Below are 20,897 nucleotides of genomic sequence, written 5' to 3'. Positions count from 1 at the left end.
AGTCTGTTTGTGACATTACCATTGCGCTGTTGTCCTTCCCTCCCCATACACACATACACTCCTCATCATTTATAACCCATCTCATGTCACCCTGCCCATCCCTTACGGCCCCTGGTTCATTAGAATTTAGATGGTGGCAACCAGGGTGGGTGGCCTGAGAGAAGAGGAAGCCCCAGAGCAAGCTAAGAACTCTGAAGAGCTGCATTCTAATGGAGCACGGCTAGTACTAGATACTTACTGTGCCAGGCTCTGGAGAAAGGGGGGAAACAGACCCCTGACCTCAGGGAGTGGATGGTCTTTTGTTTTATTTTGTTTTAAAAAATATCCAAGGAGAAATACCATGCCCTGGTCATCTTTTTATTCTTACGCCCTAACACAGCACGTGGCACAAAATATGAGCTCAGTGGTTAAGGACTTAAGCACTGGAGTCAGACTGCCTGAGTTGAATCCCAAGTCCAACACTGAATGAACTGGGTGACCTTAGACGAGTTACTTAACTCCCCTTTACTTCAGAGTCTTTAGAAAACAGGCTTACAACAGGACCCACTTCCTGGGGTTGGGGTAAGGATTAAGTAAAATAATGAATGTAAAGCAGGCAGCACGTGGGCAGGACGATGCTCCACAAACGTCAGCTCTGCTATTTTATCACCATGCTTATCCACCCTTAATTTAGAGAAGGGCTTGCTAGCCAGACTGATTTTTGAAATTGTAAAGGAAAGGCGAGATTAGCTTTTAATAAGAGAGAGCAACTTCTGTTTAAAAACTTGTGGGAAGGGTTTGGGGAAAATGTAAATTCCTAAGTGCTTTTCAACCAGGGCATCTCCTCCAAATACAGCGAAGATGTTACTAGGACCCGTCAGGTGGATGCCTGGTGTTGAGAAGCAAAGTTCCTCACATTTCACATGTTGGTCCTCAACTGAGAACAAGATCATTTCAGCAAGAGACAGTAGTGCCCAGGAGTCTATTTAGGAATTTCACAAATAATCATTAGAGGAATCATCAGGATAGATTCAATTTAATAGTGTTACCATCTGTTTGGTGGATTTTTCCTACTCTGTGAGGTACTTCTTATTCATGAGTCAGTGAATCATAAGTTGTTCTAAAAGGCCAATGTGTCTTGGCAAAATCTGGGTCTGCTCCAAGCCCCCATCTGGCTGACTTTCCGGTATAACGGGTAATCCTAATGAAAGAATTCAGAGATCTGTATAAGTGCAAGCTCAGGACTTGTCAACATACAGTGCTCCTCAGTTCAAGGACAAGCCAGCTTCTATTCTGTGCTTTCCAATTGCACCGGTAGAGACTCGAGAAACAGAATTCACTCAACAAATACATTCTATGTGCCAGGAAGCACATATTCTATGTAAATAGCGCACAACAGAAATAGTCCCTTCTCTAGGGTTGCCCACAGTCTAGCAGAGAAGACACTTTATTGGAATAAAACAATTCCAATAAAGAGGGTTATAGTAGGGCAAGTCCAGGATCCGCTTAGCAAAGAGATCTGACAAATTCAGGCAGGACCTTATAGACCAAGATTGTGAAATTTTATGTAAGTGAATGAGAAAGCCAGTGGAGGTTTTTTAAAAAGGATGGTGACTTGGTGACACTTGCAATTTGGAAGGACCAGTCTGCCCAAATGTTGGAAGAGAGTTGAGAGGGACCATGTGGGGACAAGGAGGCCAATTGGCCTGCTGTTTTTCATCTAGGTAGGAGGTGATAGTGACCTTGTGTAGAGAAAAGTACCAGAGGACCAGAGAGAGAACCATAAAGAAACAGGACATTTTGACGTGTAATAGGTGGGTGTATTGCATAGCCTTAACTAAAAAATAAATAATGTCAAGGATTCTGAAAGTCTTCTAGTCGTACCTGGTGCTAGCCCAGCTTCAAGAGGAGGTGGGGTGAGGGGGGCTTCTTCATAGGCTTAAGCAGACAGTTGAAGATAAAGTGGTCCCTTGTCATTTAAAGGGCACCATTCTTTAGAGAAGCTTAGCCCTTCTCTAAACCTTAAAATTACATTATTTTGGCTCTAACAAATGCCTGGCGTGAGTCCTTCCAGAGGGGATTGTTAATGTCACTTGGGCTCTCTGAATTATTGATGAGTTTCAGGGTTTGTGGAATTAATGAGCTTCAGTAGGCGGTAAGGACAGGCACGTTGCTTTAGCAAGCCGGCCAGTCGCCCTGACTGGTGTGGCTCAGTGGTCTGGGCGTCATCCCAGTCGGCCCGCAGCCTGGGTTTCAGGCCCGGTCCTCGGCTGGGGGCTTGTGAGAGGCAACTAATCAATGTTTCTCTCCTATTTTTCATTCCCTCCCTCTTTCTCTAAAAATAAGTAAAATCTTTTTTTTAAAAAAAGAAAGAAAGAAAAGAAAGGTCCACCAGTCACCCCAGAGGAGGCTTCCTCTTACTGGCCAGTGGAGTGTGATCACCCCAGAAGCAGACTGAGAACAAACCTCATCCAACCCACAGGCCCTCAGGGTCCCTCTGAAACCCTGAAACTGTTAGGGCGGTGCAGACCCCCAAGACATAACTTGGTCCATTTAAAGAAACTGCCTGTGGGTAAAGTGTTCCCATGATACTGTGCTGTCACGTGCGAAGCTTTCCCTCTGGGACGGCACCCTGCCCTCCAGGCAGTTTCAGAGCAGCACAGAACGTGGGCACCAGGCCCTGAGGGCTAAGATGAGCTCCCTGGACCGCAGCTTCCCAGAATGGGCTTTGCGGGATGGAATCCTCCACGTTTCTGTAAATAGCTATGGGGGAAAGAGTTCTGAGGTCAAATTGGAAAATGTCCTGCTAGCGTCATAAGCAGGTTTCTTTATTGTAAGACTTCGCAGAGCCCTTGATATATTAATGTTGAGCGTGACTTTCTAGGACAAGACCATAGGATGCAATGTTTTCCAAACTTATTTGATCACTGAAGCTTGTTTTGGATGACCTCATAGAAGTGGTATTCCACAAAATTTACACTGGGAAGTATTATATCTGAGATATCAAACCCACTTTAAATCCTTTCTGGAACAAAGTAGGGTCAGTAGAATATAAAATTCTTGAGGTAAGAGGATAGCTCATCTCTGTATACCCTACAATTAACACAGGTCTTGCATCCAGTAGGAGCTAAGTAAAGTTGGTTGAAATGAAGAACAAAAACCTCAAATTTGAAGTTGCTATGACCTCCTTACCAGGTTGCTTACACTGGAAGAACCTAACAGATCATCTCATTCAAACTCATTTTATAGGTGAGGAAGTTGAGTCCACAGAAGGAACAGTAACTTTCCTACGATGCCACAACACAGGCAGGCAGGAGGCGGCAGGGTCCAGGCTCCCGTGACAGTCACTGGTTCATCTCAGCAAGTCGGTACGGAGAGTCTGCAAGGCATGGATTAGGCCCCAGGTCGCATTTATGGAGTTTACATTCTAATGAAGGGAGTAAGATGTTAAACTAATCACAACATGAGTAACTTAAGTATACTTGGGATCATTGCTCTCAGGGAGAAGGACAGGGTGCTAGGAGAGCATGCAGAGGTGGCCCTGGACTGGGACACGTGGCCTTGAACCCGTCTCACTGTCTCCCACGCCGCTACATGCCGGTCCCCGTGCCGCCTGGCTTGTCTGAGGTCTCAGACCAGGTTTGCATTCATGAGGGCCATGGCTTTGGACCCGAAGGTTGACACAGTTTGAACTGGCAAAAGGCTATTTTCTAATTTGTCCATTTCTTAGTGAAGTTATACAACATTCAAACAAATAAATTCAATAATAAAAATAATAATAGCAGCTATCATTTATTGAATACCTACCTTTGTCACCCACTGTGCTAACTAGTTGACATACATTATTTCATTAATCTTCTCAACAACTGTTCGAATTAGGTAGTATCTCCATTTTACAGATGAGAAAACTGAGGCCTAGAGAGGTAGTTAATTTGCCAGTCATCCTACATGTAGTACGTAAAATGGTGGTGCTGGGATTTGAACTGAGATCTGTCCAGCTCCAGAGTCCACAGTGCATTTATAACACATGGTCTTTAAAAAATGTTTAGGATTAAATATTGTGAAATTGTAACTGCCATAGAAAATCAGGATCTGAAAGATATAACAAAAGTTACTTTTTTAAGATTTTATTTATCTCTAGAGGGGAAGGAAAGAAGAGAGAGAGAGAAATATCAATGTACAGTTGCCACTCGTGGGTCCCCCACTAGAAACTGGCCTGCAACCCAGGCATGTGCCCTGACTGGGAATCGAACTGCAACACAATCCTTTGGTTTGCAGGCCCGCACTCAATCCACTGAGCTACACCAGCCAGGGCAGATATAACAAAAGTTATTTAATTTAGAAATAACGTGTATAAAGTTGTAGCACAGTGGCATAGACAGTTAGTCATCATGATTACTGTCCCAAAGCACTTGACTCAGGGGTTGGCAAACTGCAGCCCACAGACCAAATCTGGCTCATCACATGCTTTTTTAAATAAAGTTTTATTGGAATACAGCCATGCTCATTCATTTATAAATTGTATGTGGCTGTTTTCAAGCTACTAGGACAGAGCCAGTTTATTGCAACAGAGACCTTATGACTTATAAACCTAAAATACTTATTATCTGGAACTTGATAGAAAAAGTTTGCTGACTCTGATATGTATAAATAACTGCCTTGGTTTTCTATTTTGCCTTTCTTTAAACCCTGCCTGAGGTTATGGGTACAACTTATGATGTCACTCAGAACAGTAGGTAAAAGTGAGTACAAGACTCAAATATTGTGTTCAAGCCATAAATCAGGCTTTGTTTACCTTGCCTACACAATCTTATGTAATCCTCCCGACAACCCCAATTTATAAGTTGACCGAGGCTCAAAGAACTAAATATTGCCTAGACTCACAAGCCAGAGCGGCGGAGTCAGCCTTTGATCTGGTCGCCAAGCCTGTGCTGCTGCTCAGGAGATGTTCTCGGCCTGTCACCAGGGGCCATATCTTAGAGCAAGAAAAAAAAACTGCCATTCTTAACATTTGGACCCTGTTTCCTCCCAAGACCGATTTCAAATACAAGTGAGGTTTAATCCACAGCCAGTCCCAGCCGGATGGACACACATTTGAACGTGACTAAGTGAGGAATGAGGGGATCTATACCTGTTTAGATCAGGAGGGGTGGCTGACGTTGGCCACCAAAGCAGAATGCCCAAGTGGTGACCTGCACGTCCCAGCACTGCTCCTGTGCTTTTGCAGCTGCTTTCTCGGTCACTTTTGGGTGGCGGTGCTGGTGGCATCTGTCTGACCGCGAAGACCGTGTAGCCCACACTTGCTTCCGAACTTCTGGAGGAAGCACTCCTAGGCTTGGTGTACACACTGAGTAGTTTCTTCTATTGAATGGAAAACACAGTGGCCAGATCATTTGACTGTTTGCTGTGTGAACATTTCGTAAATGAGCACTTAGGAAAGGAAAAGTTCTTTTACTTTGTTATTACTAGTCAACTATCAAAAGTCCTTGAAACACTGAAGTTTCAGATTCCAACTGTTTGGCCACTTAGGGAATCCTGGATGGCAATGTTCACATGTGTCCTTTTGAGAAAAAAAAAAATGGGTTGATTTTCAGTTATTTCGTGGCAGAAAATTCAGCTTGTAGCCGTACTTGTAGCAGTTCGCTGCTCATAAGAATACATTTTTGTAGCTGACAGAGTGCTTCCGCATCTATACCTTTCAGACGTGGACGCCTGCCAGGGAAAGGTGGTTGTTTGATAGCTCCTCGAAGACAGGGCTTGGCAGGTTTGTTAAAATGCAGACTTGAATGAAAACGAGTGGCAAAATAGAAACTGAAGTGAACCAAGTAATTTACCAGATTCTCAGACATAGATTTCTGAGCCACATGCTCAGAAAGAGGGGTTGGAAAAGGTGGTCGTCAAAAACCTGTAAATCTATTTGAATAGTAATAAAAACTCCCCACCTTCTGATATAGTCACAGCAGAACCAAGGCAGAGTCTAAATACTGCCTGGCACTTCTTGATTAAATCATACGCGGCCCTGTCAGACAGATGGCCGCTCCTGTGTTAGGTTCCCACCATATTTTGTACATCTCCCTTAGGACACTTAGCAGTGAAATATTTTGCTTATACAAATCTGTCTCCTTTCATAAGCTACATGCTTCTCAAGAATAAGAACTAGGTCTTATTCATCTCCTAGCGCAGAGAAGGTGTGTAGTGAATGACAGGCGGGCAGATGTACAGATGAACAAAGTTGGGGAAGGGCAAGTCTGCCCGAGTCTACATTTGTAGTTGCAGGCAGCAGAAAATAGGACAAAATAAATGAAAAGCCTAAGGTCCGATACAGGTGATCTAGAAACAAGAGCTGGAAAAAGGTACAGCCTTTAGAAGGAGACCCAGGGGCTGAGGGAATATGAGGAGTAAACAAAGGATCACTTTGTCCCAGACAGCTGCCACGGACAGGAAAAACAAGAGAGAATGAGGAGCAAGGATCAGACAGACAGCGCGTTGGTCAGATTCCAACAGGCCTACATCCACTGATTCCCACTGGACAGTCCTGATCACTTTTGAAAAGGGGGATTTTAGATGCAGAAGGTGTGGGTTTCAGACCCTTCCCTGCCACTTCTGACTGTACCACCTCCTGACTGTGCAGCCTTAGCAAGCTCTCCATCTCTGAGTTCTGGTTGCCTCTCAGTGAAGTGGCAGGTCCCTAATGATACTGCCGCCCTGGGTGCTCAGGGCGCCAATGTGCTGATGGATGTGAAAGCATTTTGTCAGTTGGCAGGTGGAACGTGAGTGTGTGTGACTGCCCTTGGCTGTGGACGATCAGACTGCAATTCGTGTGCTTTGCCTTGCAGAGGGCTGCCCTGGGTTGTGCAATGGCAATGGCAGATGCACCTTGGACCTGAATGGGTGGCACTGCGTCTGCCAGCTGGGCTGGAGAGGAGCTGGCTGTGACACGTCCATGGAGACCGCCTGTGGAGACAGCAAAGACAACGATGGAGGTAAGGCTGTGGCACCCACGAGCCCCGAGCAGCTCTGGGTCGGGGGCGGCTCCAGGTGGACAGTGGGCATCACCGAGTAAACAGGCCACCAGTACACCAGCTGGCCGATCAAGGAGGCCTGCAGGGCACACATAAAACTGTCCATGTGGTCTAGGGAATGAGTACACATCACTAGTTTTTCCATCTGAATTAATTAAAAATAAGTAAATAAAATTAATGGCCATCCAACAGCAAGTGCAGAGGAGAAAGCTTATGAAACAAAGAATTTGCTTACAGTTCAATAGTGGAATGAGTTGCCTAGCAAAGCTATGAGATCCCTTCACTGGAAGTGGGCAAAGCCATCCAATTCTGGATCACAGGCAGTGGCTGTAAGGATACTCCTCCAAGGTAGAGTTACCTTGGGTCAAGGTTCCGTTTCTGATTGTGGTGGTCACCCTCAACAAGCACGTTGGGGGCCACCTTCTGCCCCTATGAGCTTGTAATAGAATTTTTCTTTCCTGTTGGGTTTTTTTTCTAAGTGCTGGATAGTCAAAACCCTAAGGAAGGAAAGCCTCGTCTTGTGAAACATTTTTCACCTGAGAGTGAAGAGATCAGGGCTCCAAACCCAGTTCTCTGACTCCCTGTGCATCCTCAGCCAAGCTACGTGTCATCTCTGGGCCTCATGATTTCTGTCTGTAGAACGAAGTGGTGGGACGATGAAGACCTTGTCCGTCCTTACAGTGGAGCTAGAATTAGCCCCCATCTTTCTGTTGCATAAACTTGGATAAATACCACCATAATGTGCTCTGCTTTCCCACTTGGAAAATGGACTGATTCTTCCTGACCCCTACCAATCTTGGGGGTTAAAAAGAGAATAAAAACATAGATAGACATACGAAAAAAATCGAAACAGTTAAACTTCCTTTCTAATGAAGGCCTACCTTTGGGCCTGGTCCGAATCTGTTCATGCAGCTCCCTGTCATTCATGCCAGGGATTGTCTAGTACGCAGCAGAACAGGAAATCAGCAGAGCAGGAAGTCTGTATCCCACCCTTTGGGAATTTTCTACTTAGCATGATTCCGTAATCTCCAGTCGTGTGCTGTCGTGATTGCTCTGGTTTGTTTACTTGCCTCGAGCTGGCTGCAGCAACCTGGAAAGGACTGCTCCAGACTGCTGGTGCTGGTCTGAGCCAGTTTTCATTCTTTCCTTTGGCCGCCTGCATCCAGGAGGTGCTCGGGCTTGTCCACCCAGTCCTGGCTCCGTGGAGTCATTGTCAAGTCACTCGGGGGCCTGGGCCTTGGTTCCCAGGCAGAGACAGTATGTCCGGGTTCTCTTCCTGACACCTTACAGGGCTGAAATGTCCTTTAATCAGTCTGAAATTTGTGGAGTTCATTAATTCTTATATTCCATAAATATTCAGAATCCCTAGAGTAGGGCCGGGCCCTGGGCACAAGGATGAAGAAGTCTCGTTCCTGCACCCCAAGGACATAAATGAGTAGAGTAGGAATGACCTAAAGTTAAGTGCTCGTGGATGTTCGTAAGCACGGCTGTGGGGTTAGATATTGGTACTGTGGGAGTGGGCAGACATTCATCAGGGAGCTGAAGACCTGAGTAGGGCGGCCTTTCCGGAAGCGAGAGGGCTTTCCGTCCAGAGACATCATTATGGCAAAGGCAGGCTAAGCAGGAAAGGCACCAAGTTTCTCTTGGTGATACCAGTGGTCTTCAGACAAGAAGAACTGCGGTAATACTTGCTTTTCATCGTAAAGAGATGGTAACCTCAAATGTGTACATAATTCCCTCTGCAGTCCCCTTCATTTTGCCTGTGTGACACAATAGCAGTGACCAACAGGAAATTCACCCAGTAGCAGAGAGGGGTAAGAAGCAGCACCAGGACGGCATTCTCTTCCCAAGAGTCCAGGGTCACAGCCAGAGCCTTCAACAGCTATTGAACATCAGCAACAGAACTGATGTCCTTGAGAAATGTGGGGAGAGGGTGCATCCCCCACACAGCACGCACACAAAAGTAGGTTATAAATCAAGGTTCATTTATTCTCTAGTGTAAAACGTAGTCCAGTGCTTCATCTTTTACTAACCCTCCAAGCCAGCCCTCCCAGCGCTAGAACTCACCCAAGTTTTCATAGCAGGGGGTTGCGTAGCCCCACAGCTTTGGGAGAAAGAGGGAAACGGGGCTGATCCAGGCCCCAAAGGAGAAGAGCTTCCTCCAGCTGCTCTAGCAGATGAACCAGCAGGAGCTAGAAAAGAACAGTCAGAAAATCCCCCAATTTTTGCTTGCATTTATGAAGCATGTTATAGGCCAAAAGGTGCTTTTACTTTTTAGAAAAGCCATATAACAGCAACCCTGTAACCTGAGTTCATTCACTTACTCAACAAATGTTAACTGAATGTTTGCCCAGCACCTGGTCCTGTCCTGGGGCCCGGGGCCTCCGAGACGGATAAAACACAGTCCCTGCCCCTGTGAAACTCACCGTCTGGAGGGAGAGAGAAACAGCGCACAGGAGCAAGGCGGGAGGGATGGTTGCTGTGTTGAAGGAGCATCCACTCGTTCAGCTGATACTATCAAATGCTGGGATACCCCACCAGGACTTTGATATGGTCCCGCTCCTATGAGGCTTCCAGTCTTGCCAGGAAGACAACTAGCTGGGGAGACCAGATTACTGAGGGGGCCCAGCCTTGGTTTTCTACTGTGAAATGAGGAAATGCATCACCTCAGGGCCCTCTTGGTTCAATTGCTTCTCTGCCCTTTGGGGCAATCCAGGGGAAAGTGCGGGGCGTCCCTGCTTTGCACGATGGCACATGAAACAAACCATGGTGGCAGACACAGGGCCCTCCCCACTGGCCTCTCTATCACCCCGTCTTCGCCAAATGGGGACGGTGTTGGTAGAGGGGAAAACAAGCAGGCTGAGCAGGGCAGCACAAGAGTGAATCGTATTTAGCTCTGGGCCGTGCTCTGTTGAGTCAAGCACACATTTGTTGGGCTCCTGCTGCCTACAAGTCTCCATGCTCCTTTCTGAGGGGGTATAAATACCAATGAACATGGCCTAGTCCTTTTCCATCAGGAGGCTCACAGTCATTTGGAAGTAATGATACCCAAACAAATGGAATGGAAGCAGAATGAAACAAGTGCCTTTATTTCAGCCATGATGTGGGATGCAGTATAATCCCAAATAAGTAAGTCCGGAAAGAAGTGTTAAGAGTCCTGCTGAGTGATTAGTCTTGGCTCTTGTGACTCAGCAGCTTGGTGAAGGAATTAGCAGGTTTTCAAGCTGTAACAGGACTGGAAGAGACAGAGAATGCCGACTCCAGCTCCCTCCTTCCACTCCCCTGCACATTTCAGAGCGGGAATGTGATATTCATTACCCCGTGACAGCACGTATGGACCTGGAGAGCATTGTGCTGAGTGAAATAAGCCGGTCAGAGAAAGACAAGTACCATGTGATTTCACACGTATGTGGAAACTAAGGAACAATGTAAACTGACAAAGTGGTGACAAACTTAATGGATACAGAGAACAGACTGACAGCCGTCAGAGGGGAGGGCCTGGGCACGGGGTGAGAAAGGTAAAGGGGTTAAGCAAAGGAAAAAAAAAGAAAGACTAATGGACACAGACAACAGTACGGTGATTGCTGGAAAAGAAGGGGGTGAGGGAGAGGTAGGAGAGGGTAAATGAGGGATAAATGGTGATGGAAGGAGATTTGACTTGGGATGGTGAACTCGCAATACAATATACAGATGGTGTATTATGTAACTGGACACCTGAAACCTGTATAATTTTGTTAACCAATGTCACCCCAATAAATTCAGTTTAAAAAAAAGTCACAAAGAAAGTCATTAACACAGCCTGGACTGAGACCCAAGATTCTTGAGCCATTCCATGTGGCCCTGTGAACCTAGAAGACTTCTGCCTTCTGCTAGTGATTGATTTACTCTCCTCCCAGAAATGTAGTGTGAGTACCTGCTTGAATTTAAATAGGCTACAATAGTATCACAGAGCCAACCGGACTATGAGAAGGATAATTTGTATGTCATGCTTTACAGTGTGCAAAGCAATTGCGCATCTACCCAGCATCACTGGGAGGCCTGTGGTATTGCTCGCTCCTTACTATTTCCTTATGAGGGGGAAACCAGGGCCTAACCAGCAGAAGTGTTTTGCTCATGTCTCCCAGTCTGCAGGGGGGGCATTTCTGCCGTAGATTATGAGGTCTGGCCACATTAAAGCATTTTCAGTGTGCCCCCACTTCAAACTTATGGCTCTACCATAAACCCAGCTGTGGTTCTTTCAGTTATCTGAGAACTCCTGGTTTCTCTTTATTCCCAATTTGCTAGGCTTAAAGCAATCCTTTCCAAATTAAACCTGCATTTCAAGCTTCATTAAGAATGCAGTTGCAGTGTGTTTAAACTATGAGACCAAAAAAAAAGTTACACGATATGGCTGAGTTGGCTTTAGCGTTATTGTTTCGTTTTTGTTTTCCTTTATGGTTGTTGTCTAGATTTAAAAACAAAAAACAGATCCTGAATGGATCTCAGTGGCACCCAGCCCCCAGAGACCCTGTCGGGCCTGCTGTGTCGGTCTCGAATGCCTCTAGATTTCACCCAGGGGACGGTTGGTGGGAGGGTGGGGAGGGCGGGGAGGGCGGGCAGGCACCGAGCCAGGCCCTGACCCCCCAAGGTGAACTCCCCGGTGTGCCCCACTTGGCGAAGAAGGTGTGCCTATTCCCATTCCTTTGCCAAGCCCTGTATGAAGTGCCGTCACATGCATCTTCTCATGTGTCACACATAGACCTTCTGACCGGGATGTTCCTTTCATGCCCATGTCACAGACAGTGAAGCAGTGCCCAAACATGCTAAGTGTCTATAAAACAAGGGTAATAACGCCCACCTTGCAGGGTTGCTGTGATTATCTGCTGAACTACATTATAGGTGATATATTTAAAGTGCCTAAGAGACAACACCACCAGTGATTCAAAGTAGAGGATCCCCACCCAGGTTGGGCTGACATCCTGGCTCCCCCATTTGCTGGTGCGTGACCTTGAATGAGTCATTCAACTTCATCACCTGCAATGCTGGCTCTTTCTACTGCTTCTTTCTACCTATAATCATAGAAACATGATGTTTATTATTAAATAAATGTACATTTATATATAAATAATCATACTTAAACATTGAAATTTATACTTTTATAAAGTTTATATTCTACTTTTTTCACTTACAATTATACTCTTTTTCTCCATATAATAATATATTGTGACCTTCTTTATTTCTGGATTAAAATTTGTATTTCAAACTTCATGCCCATTTATAGAAGGAAAATACATCAAATATATGCAAAGCAAAACAATAGCCATTGTTCAGAGAGCCTCCCGAGGTGCCAGGTGCTATGCTGGACTCTGCCCGTGATCACCGACCCTCACCCCACTTGCAAGGCAGACACTGACATGTAGGGAAACTGCAGCTCGGTGAGCCGACATGCTTTGCTCAAAGCCACACAGTGGGAGAGCAAGGATAAGAATGCAACCGGTGTTTAAAAAGAACCCAGAATAAATTGTCACTGGAGTTTAACCAGACCTCTTTTGATAAAGAATCTTTCATAAGCTCCAAGGTGTGATCATTTCTTTAGGCAGGGCTGGTCCCACGAAGAAAAGTCACAGATTGCAATTCAGATCATTGGTCGATGCAGCCTGGATGGAGAACCTCAGGAAAACGAAGAACAAAGCGCTCTGTCCTTTCTCCTGCTCATCTCCCATGGCCCGGATGGGGAATTCACATAAAGCCATAGAATTTGTTCACCCTTCAGACTATCTCTAAAACCATGTTTCTTGTGGTAAGAGATAAGAGAAATTGACCTTTAAAAATCCTGTGTTCTAAGGGGCAGATAAAGATTTTGCAAGCCTTTTCAAAGAAGGCAGAGAATGTATTATAGTAAATGACAAAAACTTCTCCCAGATGTGTACAGAAGAGGAGGCTCCGTCCGCCCTGCCCCCCCAGGGCCTCCCACATGCTGCTCACAGCCCGTGAACCAGCTCCGTGGCCAGACTGCTGACAGTAGTGGGATGAGGTTGGCTGGTGAGCTGTGTGTGTGGGGGGGGGGGGTACTTGAGCCTGTGGAGAGACAGATGGACTTGTTATACACTGTCCACAGGACTATCAATTTAAGGAACCACGCAAACGACTATGACTCAAAGAGTGTACTAGCCCACAAATATCCCCGACCTTCCCCCAGCTCCATTTTCCTTTTGGCTTCTTGTCCATCTTTCCAGTCCCCGTGTAAGCATTCTCTCTTCCAGGAAATATTCCGCCCCCGGCCTGAGTTGGGTTCCCATCGTTGGCCTTCCACAGCCCCTTCCACCCCCGCCCCCGCTTCCTCCTTTTCTCGCACTCTTGTCTCCGTCTGACCAACCACGCTGACTCCTTCGGAGGCATGACTGTTTGATTGTCTGTCCAGTGCTCAGCACAGGGCTTGCCAGCCACATGACAGGTGCTAAAAGAACAGGCCTGCCCGCTGTGCCTTCTTTCTAAGGAGAGGAACCAGTTCTTCCAGGGAGGGGTTGCTTCATTACATCCCGAGGTCCTCAGTGGACCCTGCCAGACTGATCCATTTGAGATTCTCACATAATCATTCATTCATTTTTGTTCACTCATTCAACAGCTACAGTCCTTTGTGTGCAAGGCACTGTGCTATGTGCATTGGGGATACAGAAATAAAACAGTTCCTGCCCTCTAAAGATGGGGATAGGATGGAAAAATAGACCTAATAGCTGAACTTGGAGAAAAATAGGGGAGCAAATTTTCAACTCTGCCATTCTATTAGCAGTATGACGACAGGTGTATCACTTAACCTGAGCCCCGGCATCCTCATTTGCAGAGATGGGAAGGCTAGCTGACCACCTTCCACAGAACTCTCATGTGCACCTTTCACTCTCTGCAAAAGTTACAGCAGGTAGCCAGCCACCAGAGGAAGAGGGCCCGGGGCATATGAAGGCCAGAAGGCAGCTGTCAGGCAGGTTGGCTTCAGAGGCTGCCCCATTGACCTTCTACTTTACAGATGAGGACACTGACATCAGAGAGGGAGGCGAGTCGCCCAGTATCCCTGGCAGCTTTTAAGATCACAAAATGAGCAGAAAGCCACTTCTAGTCAGGACTGCACAGGAGGGCAGAGGGTTTCACCCACCCCTGTGCCCCCGAGGCTGTCTGCAGAGGAGGCTCTGGGGACAGCAACAGGAATGGGAAGGACAGCACAATTTTCTTACAGTAAACTCACTACTCTTCCCAACCTGGGAACTTTTCAGCAATGCCGAGAGTTTGGTAGAGCTTATTATCCCAGTTTTACACCTGTAAATTACTTCTCAGACGTATGAAGGAATATGCCCAAGGTCTCACACCTGGAGAATGGCAGGCCCAGGGTAGGAACTGGGTCTTCAGGCTTCTAGCCTAAATTTTTTTTCTCCCACTTACTCCTGCCCCTAGTTCATAAGGTCGTTTGACACTCAGCAGCAGGGTAGGCACTGAGGGATGCAAGAGGAAATGGCATGGCCCTCATGCTCAAGTTGATAGCCCACAGATAGAAATGTCAGCAGAAACCAATGCACCCTGCAGCACTTCAGCATAGGGGAGGGGCCTTCAAGTTCAAGGGTCACAAGCACAGGAATCACTTTGGAATGTTAACATTTAACAACTCAGAGACCTGGCCTCCTTTTTTTTTTCCTTTCTCCTCGCCTGCCTTCCTTCCTTCCTTCTTTCTCTTCTTTATTCTTTTTTTTATCTTTATTTTTCATTTCTGCCTGTTTTCTATTCTGCCTGTTTTCTGGTCATTTCCTTCCCTCTTCTCTTTGCCCTCCACCCCCACCAGAGTTCACTGCTGAATGTGGCATTATTTCACCTCTCCCAGCCTGGAGGAGCGCCAACAGCCTCTGACATTTTCCTCTGCCCCTCTTCACTTCCACCAGAAGCTGGGCGTTAGAGTTTAGGAAGGTTTTATTGAAAACTTGAAGGAGCTCTGGCTGGATGGCTCAGTTGGTTGGAGCATGATCCCATACACCACAAAGGATTCAGTCCCCAGTCGGGTGCTAACGGGAGGCAGCCAATCGTTCTCCCCCCCCCCCCTCAAATGAGTGAAACATTCTTGGGTGAGAATTTATTTTTATTTTAAAGGAAAGAAATCTTGAAAATTTTCTTTTCCTGTTGGTGTTTCAGGGCTTTTTTGTTATAAGTTTTTCTGCTGTGATCATGAGGGTCTCAACATGGCAACAGCAAATATAGGAAACATGGACATTTTGTAAGTCAAACAACTTGTGTGTAATATACAATTAAGTGAAACATGAAGTGCTTTGGGAATGTAAATGTTTCCAGACTGGCCAAAACCAGGGAATCTCAAAAACTACATATTGATGTTTTCTAGTCTACCCCAAATTTATTTTTCTGTCCCCAAAACATACTTTTTCCTCTCAGTATGACTCTTCTAAAAGTGTTATCTATGCCTAAGAAAGTGAAACTGTGGAAGATCCTCTCCTGCTGTAGAGCAGTTGTACACCCTGTTGCAGGTTACCATGTGCTGCACTGGGAAATATGAAGAGGGGCTTGCCCTGGCTGGGTGGCTCAGTCTGTTGGAGCATTGTCCCATACACCAGAAGGTTGTGGGTTTGATTCCTGGTCAAGGCACATACCTAGGCTGTGGGTTCAATCCCTGACCAGGGTGTATATAGGAGACAACTGATGGATGTTTCTCTCTCACATCCATGTTTCTCTCTCTCTCTCTCTCCCCACCCCTGCTTTAAAATCAATTGAAGTATTCTTGGGTGGGGACTAAAACTAATAATAACAAATAAAAATAAAGAGGGGCTTGCCTGAAAGCTGGTCTTGTAAATTGAGCCTTTGATAAGAATTTTATGGGCTCTACTCATTTTTAAAATATGTACATATCATTTAAATATGATTGTCTCTATTAGCAGAGGTTTAGCCCTCATTTACTAGGCAGCAAATATTTGCTGAATGAATGATTAGGAAGCATCAACATAGGAATGTGTAGGCAGACAGAATTCTCGGCCCGGCATGAATCACTCACCTGCAATGCATCCGGTGAGCAGCTCCCCAGTCCAGGATCTCTCAGAAGAGCACTGTTTATGAGATATCTCCATTTCAGAGGATCTTAACTTTCAAGTCCCCTGAGTTCTTTACCACCCTAACTTACAGGTATGTTGCTGTGGCCATGTTTATCTAATTCAGTTCTTCCAGGCAAGATTGCATGAGACAGGGCTGCCCAGGTCTGTAGGCATAGGGAGGGGCCACCACAGGGCCGCATGGCAAGTCTGCTATCATGATACCCGTTCAACAGAAGCACCCGGCCAGGAGCTAACAGTAACTAGTATTTATCAGGCACTTAGGCACAGGTCATCACGCTAAGTGCTTCACATCCATGATCTCACCCAATCCGCCCAGCCTCTCTGTGAGGTAGGCCGGACTGTTCATTTTACAAATGAGCACACTGAAGCTCAAAGCCCTTGCTAAGACTTTCATGTCCAGCAAGATGGCCAACTAGGTCATCCCAAAGGCCCTCTGGCCACAAGAAACAATTTGTTTTTAAAACTTACTGCTGAATGTTTTTAAAAATGAAAAGAAAAGGGATGCAGGGGAGCCCATATTCCAGACGCAAGGGTGAAGGTGAAAGCTAGGGCGGTGGACACTGGGATGCCGAGACGAGTCAGACAGCCCAATCTCCAGGAGCGCGTGGTGTCGGGAGGGAGACAGACACCGTCAGGACCCCACCGCGGGCGGAGGCTGCCGTGGGCACCCAGGAGAGCCGCACTTCAGCAAGACTCAAATTCATGTTTCCCACCTAAGAAATAGTTTCTAAAAATTTCTTCATGACTCAAAAACCTTTCATACATCACAAAGTACTGAGTTCAGATTTCTGAGTCAGCTTCTTCACTGACTGGCTGTGAGACCGTGACCAAGTTACTTTACCTCTGTGAACCTCTGGTTCTCCCTCTAAAATGGGGGTGAAGGGGCCGACAGTGAGAGAGTGGGGAAGACCCTGTGACACTTACCTTCCAAACATTCCTTGTAAAGCATTTAGCGCAATGCCTGTCGCTCAGTAAGTGGTAGCTGTGATCATCATCATCATCATCATCATCATCATACTTATATTAAAAGTATCAGTAACAATAATTCCAGGATAACCTTCTTCCAAGGTGCCACAGAACAGAGTGTTTATAAAGAAGTAAAAGACCGGCTTCCAGGGACAGCTTTGGTGGTAAACAAGAGCAGGCAAGAGCTAATAAAATTTCAAATTAGCCATGACTTTTCACGGCCCTTCAATTGTGCTAGCTGATTTAATGGTCAACGTCCCTGCTCACTGGGATTGAATAATGGACCATTTCTGCCGACTTATGGATGCGGCAGCTGAATCTGTCATGCTAACATCAATAGCAGAATGCAAATAACCCTCAGCTCGGACTGTAATTATGTGTTTAAGCAACGTCTGGCAGGGCAGTATGATGGAGCCTGTGGACTGCAGGAGAAGGCAGGTGCTTTGCTAGGCGGTTCCTGGTGTATGTGGGAACTGGGACAGGAGCCACAAGTTAGGACCCAGGACTGTGCTGGGGTGACGAGACCTGTCCACGTCTCAGCATGAATCTGGCAGGTGAGCAGACAAAAGACAAATGGCCCTTTAGTGAACCTGTTGTAGGTTCAGGGTCGGGAAGGGGAACCACCCCTTATTCAGCAATAACTGAATGCCAGGTGCTGTGCTAGATGTGGGGACATGTTTATTCATGTAACAAATACTTACGTGACACATACTCTAATAATCCTCTCGTGAAAGGTGTGATAAACTGAAGCCAGGGACCTTAAGTAACTTGCAAGGTCACACAGTATAAGTTTCAGAGCCAGTATTTGACCCTAGACAGTCTGTCTCTGGAATCCATACCCTTTATCACTGTGCTGCCCTCCAGGAGGGTATAAGGTCTTGGATACCATGTAGAAGTGAACAAGAAATATAGGGGATTTTTGTCCCTAATTTGTTAAGGAGGAAAAAACAAGGTTTCAGAGAGATCAAGTAAGGGGCCATGACCCCTCTGAGGTGAGTAAGGAGGTTTAGGGGTGCTGCCTGCTTGGGTGGGGCACCCAGGCTTGCCCCGCAGCAGCACTAGCATATGCAATAGCACTCTGGTGGGCAGCAGAAGCAGACCCCCAGAGACGGAAGTGAGAGAGGCATGCTAGTGACCAGCCTGGGGCTCAGCATGAGAAGAGAAACTCAATCTGGAACTTGAACTTCAGTCTCTGAGCCTCATTGATCCTCCAACCACACCACACTATTTATTAAATCAAATAAAGATAATAGTTTTCTGGCATCTATGGACTATCATTTGTCTTCGTTTTTATTCATTCTTTAAAAAGATTTTATTTATTTATCTTTAGAGGGGAAGGGAAGGAGAGAGGGAAAGAAATATCCATGTATGGTTGCTTCTCATGCATCCCCTGCTGGGAACTGGCCTGCAACCCAGGCATGTGCCCTGACTGGGAATCAAACCACAGTTGTTTCGTTCCCAGGCCTGTGCTCAATCCACTGAGCTACACCAGCCAGGGCATCATTTTTTAATTTATTCCATTTTTATTCATTTATTTACTTAACAGTTATGTTTTAAACACCTATACCAAATGCTAGGGATACAACAGAGACACCAGGACAGAACCCGTGCCCCCAGGGTGGTACAGAAGTTTGCCCAAAGCCACAAGCTAATAAATAAGCAGGAGAGGCAGAATCTGATTCCGCCCCCTTAGACTGTTCTCTGCCTACAAAGCAGACTATAACCCTGGGCTTTTCTGCCCCTCACTTTGGGCAGCACCCTCTAATCCCTGGGTTTGCTATCCATTTTAAGTTAGTCTGTGGCATGCCTGTAAAAATACTTCAGGATAATGCAAGCAAAAACCTGTGGTCTGGTGGAATTTCTGTCTTTAGACTTTGGGGAGCGGTAAGTTGTAATACGATTTTCAGTCCTGAGGAAATCCATCCATGTGGTAAAGAGAATTCCCTGCTAATGGCACCTTGGCCAGACACAAGAAACCATGCAGTAAACTCGGAAAGCCGCTGTCACGGCAGGCAGAGTCCAGCTGCAGTACTCACTCTGCAGCTGGGAGAGATGCTGAGGCTGGCAGAGCCTTCACCGCACTGCCCCTTCCTCACCCCCCAAAGCCAGTCAATCACCAGGTCTTCATGTGTTTGCCACTTACATGTCTCACAAAACCATCCACTTCTCTCAGTCCTCACTTATACTCTCTTCTCAGCAACCATTATTTTCCCTGCACCACCTCAACAGTCACCCCGCCCCCATGGAGCCCCCAGCTTCTCCTCTTTGCTTAAGACCTTTCAGTAGCTACCAGTGTCCTTGGCGTAAAATACAAACTCTCTATCCCGTCCCCACACCCCTCAGGCCCAACAGTCTTACCTTCTTTCTTGAACCCCCTCCCTTTCTGAGCCCAGCCTTTGAATTTAGCAGCTTCCATGTTCAATGTGTCCTCTAATCTCTGGGCCTTAATATGTATAATCCCTTCTATTTCTCTGAAAAAATAAATAGCACATGTCCAGTATACACCTACTTGTCCAACTCCCGTATGAGGCTAGTGGTTTGGGACCAGGTCTGAAGTGCTTAGATCTCCTTGGTGCCCAGCAAAGGTCTGGCACTTAAGAAAGCGATTCAATGTGTGGGAAATAAAGAAGGGAACGAAGGTATCGTGGTGGACAAATGCAGCTGATGGAACATAGCGATGTAAACCTCACGCTCTGTCGCCCCTGCAGATGGCTTGGTGGACTGCATGGACCCCGACTGCTGCCTCCAGCCCCTCTGTCATGTCAGCCCCCTGTGCCTGGGCTCCCCCGACCCACTGGACATCATCCAGGAGACACAGGCCCCTGTGTCCCAGCAGAACCTGCACTCCTTCTACGACCGCATCAAATTCCTCGTGGGCAGGGACAGCACTCACATCATCCCCGGGGAGAACCCCTTTGATGGAGGGTGAGTCCATTGGGCCCAGTTCCAGCCTGGGCCTCTGAGGGAGAACCGATTCACCTCCGGGGCAACATTTGGGTGGCGGGGGGCGGGGGCCAGGAAGATGGGCATCGAAGGCTTTTAATGGAATGTCAGGAGAGCCTCAGATACCCACATTTAGAAAATGTTCTACCCAAGGCATGAGCAAAGTTTTATTGTTCCTGCTCAGTGATAGATGGGGAGAATGCGAAATCCAAGGTCCGGGGGGAATCTTGGATCAATACCCACTTTGCAGTCAGCTATGACTGTCTCTGCAGTCGCAGATGAGCTGGAAGGCTTTAACACTTCACCCTCAGAGCCAAGGTCCGGAAGACGTGTTAGGCTGCGGGTGGGTACCTGTGCCGACGTCCCAGGCCGTATGTCCAGGCACTCCTTCATGAGTTTCCAATTGTGTCATCCACTAGACAAATTTTTTTGAGGTTTCTTTTTTGCCAGGTCCTGTGCTAGAATCAGAGAGATGAATGGAACCCACCCCCTGCTCGTTGGTCACTCACAGTCCACTACTTGGGGGGTAAGAGAAGTTTCAGTGTAATAGGCCAGAAATATGCTCGGGGGACTCTGGGAACATAGAGGAGGTGCTCCTGGGTAAGGAGAAGGTCATTAATTAAGAACTGAGTCTTAACGAGGAGAAATAGCTGGGCACATTATTGGTGGGAGAGGCGGCCTGGGGTGAGGTTCTGATTGTGCAAAGACCCAGGCACAGGAAAGGGCCCAGGAGCCGGCAAACGACTGTTCTCTGTTCTCTGCTCCCCAGTTCAGGGTCTGTGAGCAGGAAAAGGTTTCCAAGAAGGAGGGATTTGTAATCATTTCTTTTGAATGTCTTCCAATGTAGTAACACCTCATGTGCAAAGGTTCCTCTAGAAGTCAGCACATGTTAATTGAGCAGTCACTGATTGTA

General features: G+C 46.6%; 1 protein-coding gene across 1 annotated transcript in view; it reads left to right on the top strand.

Moving 5' to 3' along the window:
* The window catches only part of TENM4 (teneurin transmembrane protein 4), a 725,358-nt gene that overhangs the window by 616,631 nt on the left and 87,830 nt on the right, over positions 1-20,897 (top strand). Inside the window, exons 17-18 of the mRNA XM_037138546.2 lie at positions 6,816-6,962; positions 19,750-19,966. Of these exons, the coding sequence (XP_036994441.2) occupies positions 6,816-6,962; positions 19,750-19,966 (364 nt within the window). The remainder of the gene's footprint in view (positions 1-6,815; positions 6,963-19,749; positions 19,967-20,897) is intronic.

The sequence above is a fragment of the Artibeus jamaicensis genome, unplaced genomic scaffold (genome assembly GCF_021234435.1).
Source record: "Artibeus jamaicensis isolate MK-2021 breed Jamaican fruit bat unplaced genomic scaffold, CSHL_Jam_final contig_64, whole genome shotgun sequence".
In the NCBI taxonomy this organism is placed as follows: Eukaryota; Metazoa; Chordata; class Mammalia; order Chiroptera; family Phyllostomidae; genus Artibeus; species Artibeus jamaicensis.
Note: the sequence above shows the minus strand (reverse complement) of the source record. Positions and strands in the feature narration are given on the sequence as shown.